Here is a 7,207-nt window from a genome sequence, read left to right as displayed (position 1 = left end):
TTGCTAATTTAATTGTGCCATGGGATGGGAAGCCTAATAGCTAGTAAGGTACTCTATTTCCTCTAAACTTCACTACACTATCACACTTCAATCAATGGTCCTCTAATCTAAATGTAGGGTTCTCTACCAAGGATGGAAGGGTAGGGACTAGATTTTTGTAACAGGGTTTGTGGAGCTGGTTTGGATGTATTCACCTCTGAACCAGCTGGTTACATAACCACTGCTTGTACTTTCAGTACCTCTGGTACTCCTAGTATTAATACAATATACATATTTTTGCTAAGCAAAAAAAAAAAAAAAACACTATCACACTTCAAATCTTTTTAACTTCTACCACTTTGTACTTGGGCATTCAAGTGATTAGTTAGTAAAAGTAAAGGTAGATTTATCAGGTTTGAATAGTACTGGTTTTCTTAACTTTTTTATTGATGTTATGACATCAAATTAAGCTGAAATTAGAATCCAAAAATTGGTGTGTTTGATATAAGTTACTATTATTAGCTTACAAGGTTTCAGATCTTAACTTATATAGCTTATAAGCTAATTTTACTAAACATGTTATTAATTAATATCATTTTCTTTTAATTAATTAATTTTCAGGTGCAAAGATGTGCTGAAGACATGTCCATATTGATTACCACCTATGAAGGAACTCACAATCACCCTCTTCCTATGTCAGCCACTACAATGGCCTGCAAAACTTCTGCTACAGCTTCCATGCTCCAATCTCCCTCATTTAGTTCACAACATGGATTAGTTGATTCAGCTATATCCTCCATCATCAACTCTAGTGCTCGTTATTACAACCCTAATAATGCTCTAAACTTATCTACACACCAAGTTTCAAGACCGCAACAATTCTACTTCCCCAACTCATCCATTTCAACCTTGAATTCTCACCCCACAATCACTTTAGACCTTACAACACCTCCAACTTCTTCCTCAAACTCAAGCTTCACTTGCATGCCAAAATACTCATCAACAAACCTTAACTTTTCCTCAGGTTTCTCTCCTCTACATTCTCAGCATTCTTTCCCTAATCCCATTGTTGCTGCAACTGAGGCAATAATCAGAAGCAACCCAAAATTTCAATCAGCACTAGCAACTGCTCTCACAACATATGTTGGCAATGAAGCTAGTAGTGGTAGGACAAGAGAAAATCATGTTCTTGAGAGTGCAGAACTAATGAAGTTAAAGTTGCTACGTAGTGAAAATAGTATAGGAAATTCAAGTATATTTCCACTACCACTATCGGAGCAAAGGAACAGGTTTTGAATGAGAACCAAAGAGTTGATTTCAATTAAAACAAATAGGTTTTTCAAAAACTTTTGCAGCCATGCATGACAAGAAGAGAAAACCAGGTTGGGGAGCTATGGGTTTCCTGATCCTTGTAGCCCTCTGTTTTCAGCAAAGCAAGTGCAACCCTTGTAGCCAACTCTCTGCAATATTGTGCCATTCTTTTGGATTTGGAGTAATATAACAGATTGGGGAGCGAAATTGCACAAAAGGAATGAAGTTGATGACTTCAATCAACCATTTTAATTTAAATTTCAGTAAAATTAGGATTCTACACTAACTTTTGGAAGGGATTGAAGACCAACAAATTTATTATCATCATAACAATTACCATGTAAAGCTAAGATTGAACTGTATATGAACAAAGTTGAACATATCAACAAAATATCAAATTAAAAAAACATAAACCAGAGCTTTAATAAGAATAACCACTGACCCGTTTGCAGCCCACTCAAAAATGCATCAGCTTCTTCATCAACAACTCATCGATGACATGCGCGCATGTTCCCTGCAACCACGATTACCAAACATCACCATTAAAAGAAAATACATGGAACCCGCGACCTTTCTTCAACAGTAAACCAACCACTTAACCTAAAACAAGGTTAAAATAAGCTTAACCTAACAAAGTTACTAGCTGACTAACCAATCTCTGTCTTCAGGAAACTTCGAGCTGAGAAGTTGGAGCGATGAAGTTGAAGAGGTGAGGTCAATGCCAAAGAAAGGAGCTTCAATGGAAGAAGGGGTAGGGCTTCAATGTCAAAGAGCTGAGGTCAATGTCAAAGAAAGGAGCAAGCAGAAAGGTGTAGGGTTCACAGCAAGGAGAAAGCAAGCAGAAAGCTCTAGGGTTCACAGCAAGGAGAAAGCTAGCAGAGGTACGTACAGCCACGAGGTTTCGTAGTTTGAAGCAAGCGGTTTTGCCTTTTTTATTTTTAGAATTACGACGGTTTTTTTCTAAAAACCGGCGTAAATTTTATTAAACATAACATTCTAAGGCGGTTTTCAATAACCGCCTTAGAAAGTGCGTCGTAAAATGCAATTTGTTACACAAAAATTACAAAAGTGCCACCGCACCACTTTCTAAAGCGGTTCCGCAAATAACCGTCGTAGATCACGTGTCGTAAAAAGCCATTTTTCTAGTAGTGATGGATTGATGATAGTGATGTTTGATGGATGAATTATGGTGTATGATGATTGAATCTTGATGGGATGGTTGATAGTGATGATTATTATGAGATGATCTATTATATGAATTTCTAAGATTAATGTCTCACATATGATTTTTGAATATTACATTCTATATGTGTATGATGGCGTTTGCTTATGCTTTAACTATTAAGTTGTATACTATTTTAGTATGCTTGTTTTTGGTAAGCTTTGTGTTGTTGCTCGTGTGGTTCGTGCCTTTGATGATCTTGTATTTGACGTACATGGTGAGAAAATGGATAGGAGGTGGCCCCGTGTCTTTGGAAACTTCATGGATATGCGTACCTAGACATGAAGATATGTTATCTCTTTTGTTTCCGTTAGCATCATATATAATGTTGACTAATTTAGAGTCTAGGTAGCTTCTCTTTATAGGGTTGCTCTGATGTTGCATCAATTTATGTTAAGATAGAGTGTCGTAAGGCACACGGTTTATTCGGGTGTATCTATATATCATGTGATTTTTTTATCTTAGTATCATGCATTTTGTCTTTTGGCATTTGAAAAGAGAAAAATTTACAAGTATTTTCGTAATCAAATTAATAGAAGAGTTTTAAATGAATTAAAATAAAATCTTCCTCTTGAGTTTGTTCCTAGTTTTATGTAACGGTGGCGGGTCATTACATTACCTAGGTTGTTCTACCTAAGCGTGGGATTTCCTTCACGGAATAAAATAAGGAAAATTGAAAGGTTTGGTTTTGCTAGTTAAGATGTTGGTTATGCTAAGTGAAATAATATTAGAGAGAAAAGTCATTGCTACTCTAGGTGTTTCACTAAGCGAGGGTTCTTCCTCACTAAGTGAAAAAAGCTCTAGGGAGATTTGTGGAGCAAGAGCACCTTGCTATGTGAAAAGACTTTTAAGGGTGGAGGTTGGTGTAAAGTGTATGCTCACTGAGCAAGGATTCAGACTCACTAAGTGAGAATCCTCTTAAACAACAGTTTTTGTTCCAACTTTAATAAGAAGACTTATGTGTGCATGTCTGCTTCTATACTCCTTTCTATGCTTGTTTCCTTGTATGATTGATATTGCTTAGTGTTTGTGTGTTTCCTAGATGTTGTAATCTAGTGGGTTTATATTCATGTCTGTGATTGTGATTGGCATTGTGTTGCATGACTACAATGATGATCCTTACATAATAAAATACTTAACACATTTAAAAAGTAATGATGATGCCTCCTTAGAAAAGGTAGGGAGTTTCCTTGAGTTCATGAAAATTAAGGTTTAAAAGGAAATTATATGTTTTATGAAAATGATACCCCCTTGGTAACGTTAAAGTCAAACCTCCTCAATTTCAGTCACATTTTAGTTGTACAATGATTTTGCCACCCACAGAGAGGTTCCTTAGGTTACTTGTAACACCCTTGAATATAACCTTCCAAATAATCCATTAATTTTACTTAAACAAAAGATAAACTTAACTCTTATTAATTTTAACTCAAATGTAGAAAAGGAAGTGGAAACTTTTGTCGAAAACAAAAACTTTCTAAATCAATATTTTTTTAAAAATCATCACTTGATTTTTAAATCATGCGAGATAAAACATAACAACGTTGGAGCGTTAAAACTTGAATCAACGAGTAAAACAAAAATGAAAATAAATCATACATGCATAGAGAAGGAATAGATTAAAATAAATAGGTGAACCTCCATTGTCACCAAATATAATAATTAAGTATCACATGCCAGAAGAGTTAACCAAATACGTATGTCTCAAATGAACTAGGAAGAAACACATACAACACAAAATAATAATGTAAATAGTAATGAATGATAATTAATAAAGATTTGAGCATAAGTCTACCCATCCTCCAGGAAGAAACACTCTTCTTTTATTTAATGTTTAGGGGTTGGGTCACAACCCTCAAGTTCCGTCAAACAACATATAGAATCAATATTGAATATAGCAATATACATAATAGTCTTGCATAGAGACCTTAGCCTTCCCAACACAAACATGGAATATGTCATACAACATCCATACTAGAATCATTGAGTTCATCTCATCATAACACTAGGATCATAATAGTATTCATACACTATACCTTAGAATTATATAATAAAGCATTTGCCTCTATTCCACCAATCATACACGCAATATGTCATATTTCCACACGATAGAATCATAAGATTAATCATCATATTATTCATAGAACATGCACCACATCATGTCTCCACAATTACAAGACCACAATGTTCATTTATTAATTCATATCTCTATTACAAGTCATAAGTTATAGAGTCAAGTACTTGAAGTAATAAATAATCATTCATTGCCAACCATAATTTATCATTGTCTTTCATAAAATTCCATAATGAATTCTATTCATAATTTCAATGTCCCTTAACCTTAATCAACAATTATTGTGGATATGAATCATAGAATAACATCACAATGCACAAATAGAATTATAATCAATTAGAATCAAATCAATAATACCATATATACAGTTTTTTCACAACTTTGTACCATGTTTTATAAAATCAATAACTTCTTCATTTCTTAGTGGAATCTCATTAAAATTATCAATGTAGAAAGATCTTTAAGTCTATATTCTAAATTTGGCTCAGACATCACCAGATGATAAGCACACAGAGAGAACTAACCATTTTACCAAAACTCATTTCAACAGAAAAATAACAGAGTTCCCTCCACATGTTTCCTTTTACTTAAATTAGTTTCCTAACTTAATCAATGAATTAAAATATGAGTGATCACAGATTTTAAATATTATGGTATCTATTTTTTATACATGTCCACCACATTCACAAATGATTTGCAGATTGATCCTAGTTTATCAATTAAGCACCAAAGGTCATAACATAACATCTGCAAAAGGTTCATTTTAAACAATTTATAACAAATTAATTTATTGTCCAAATTTTATGTTTAATACATGAAAACATAAGCCCCAAATGTCTAATTTCAGAATATAATTTTAGTTTCACCATATGACTACCCTAAAATTCGCAACATCGATTTTTGTGTAGTACGTTAGTGCAGCAAAACATCAAACAACTTGTGTTCTTCGTTCATGACACTCAACCACTTGATCAATCAATTTTCTAAGACTTTATACCCATATTTATGACTCCAAACATGGATTCCAGCACCATCAATATATAAAAAGCATGAGAAAGAGAGGAAAACCCCCATACCTTGGTGTTGATTTTCAAAAAAGCAAAGAAAAAAGGCACTAGCACTCTTGCTTCCAACCAATGAGTCTAGGCACATGTGAGAGATGATTGAGAGAAGAAAGTGAGAATTTAAACTTAGAAATGGAAATAAAAACTAAAAATCTAAAGGTTTCTTCAAGGATTTTCCTCTAATCTTCGCAAAAATCCCCTTTAAAGCACACAATGAAGCCTCCAAGCAAGAAAGAAAATGAGAGCTATTCTCCCCCTTCTCTCCTCCAAAATGACACACACCCTGGGCCTTCTAGGATTTTTGCCTCTTAATCCATTTGTGTTAAGGCCCAATTAGGTTAGGTGTCCTAATTGAATTTTCAATCTCCTAATTAAGCCTCATGACATATAAACCTAGTCCTATCTCACTCCTGACTATTAATTCTAACTCTAACTAAGTCATTTTATTTAATAAATCCTATTTTAAATGAGTTTTGATCACATTTACCAATATACCATTAATGAGTTGACCAAAGTCAATCCCTTTCCATTGACTCAATTGGTCTATGGTTGACTTTGTAGACTTTTGTTGACTTTCTTCAATTTTCACTAAAAATGAGTTATCTTCCTCATTTTTCTCATTTTTCTTCTAATTCTAATCTATTCTATCTCTAATAATATAATTACTTGTTCACCAGGCTATCATTACTATTGTCTCTAATAGTAATATTTTCTAAATTCCTATAATTGAATTTTTTGGATGTTACACAAGCTAACGGCAAAGACTAAAACATGTAATGAAATTTAAGTTTAAGGACCTTGACTAGTCGATCCTTTTGTTTATAGAGACCAAAACCCAAAAGTTTTAGAAGTTTAGGGACTAAAATCTTAATTAGTTAACCCTAATTCTTTTGTGTCATATGTTTGAAATATGAAACTATACAACTTGTCATATTATTTATACCACAATGTTGAATTTGTATATTGTGATATTAAATCTTCATTCAATGGAGATTAGGATAATTTACTGAGTAACGATACTCAAGGAAATTTAGACCAATAGAAATCTCTATCTAAATGATATAAGTACTCTAGTTAAGTGGAGTGATGCAAGGGGCGTGCGAGTGGCATGTTGTCTATAGTGGAAGACACAACCTGAATAATTGAGGAATCGACAATAGGGGCTTATTGATGGAAGTATTGGGGGTATAGTGTTGAGTGATGAAGTACATGAAGGACTATGGAGGTACCCTGTGTTGGGAACTTCTTTTGATTTGTAAAAGCCAAGAGTTGCTTGATAGAACATAATACTTAAGGTTGTTAGTTTGGAGAGGATAGTATATAGTATAAATATTACTTGGATGAAGCTAGAAGTAGTTTGTAAAAATAATACTTGTATCTTAGTGAAAGATAGTGAAACTTGATTGGTTGTTAAGAATTAAATGTAGTCTCAATGGTTGAGACAAATCGGTATAAATTCTTATGTTGCATTTAATTGCTTTTATCTGACCTTGAATTGTGAAACGTTAATAAAATTGTTTTATTAAAGTTTTTGATAAAATTGTGAAATTCAAAAACTAT

General features: G+C 33.4%; 1 protein-coding gene across 1 annotated transcript; it reads left to right on the top strand.

Moving 5' to 3' along the window:
- Positions 1 to 687: 687 nt before the first annotated feature.
- LOC114397036 lies at positions 688 to 2,791 on the top strand. Its single transcript, XM_028359170.1, has 3 exons — positions 688 to 1,231; positions 1,959 to 2,193; positions 2,653 to 2,791. Exons 1-3 carry the CDS (start codon positions 688 to 690, stop codon positions 2,789 to 2,791), a joined length of 918 nt encoding a protein of 305 aa, XP_028214971.1.
- The last annotated feature ends 4,416 nt before the right edge of the window (positions 2,792 to 7,207 follow it).

This window comes from Glycine soja, chromosome 18 (assembly GCF_004193775.1).
Source record: "Glycine soja cultivar W05 chromosome 18, ASM419377v2, whole genome shotgun sequence".
Classification (NCBI taxonomy): domain Eukaryota; kingdom Viridiplantae; phylum Streptophyta; class Magnoliopsida; order Fabales; family Fabaceae; genus Glycine; species Glycine soja.
This window is presented reverse-complemented; position numbering and strand designations above follow the sequence as displayed.

What these genes read in the sequence shown, in the direction of transcription:
- LOC114397036 (XM_028359170.1), top strand. Translation starts at nt 688, where the DNA reads ATGGCCTGCAAAACTTCTGCTACAGCTTCCATGCTCCAATCTCCCTCA. An exon ending in AAATAGTATAGGAAATTCAA is followed by an intron (nt 1,232 to 1,958) that starts GTATATTTCCAC and finishes CTCTGTCTTCAG; the next exon opens with GAAACTTCGAGCTGAGAAGT. An exon ending in ACGTACAGCCACGAGGTTTC is followed by an intron (nt 2,194 to 2,652) that starts GTAGTTTGAAGC and finishes ATACTATTTTAG; the next exon opens with TATGCTTGTTTTTGGTAAGC.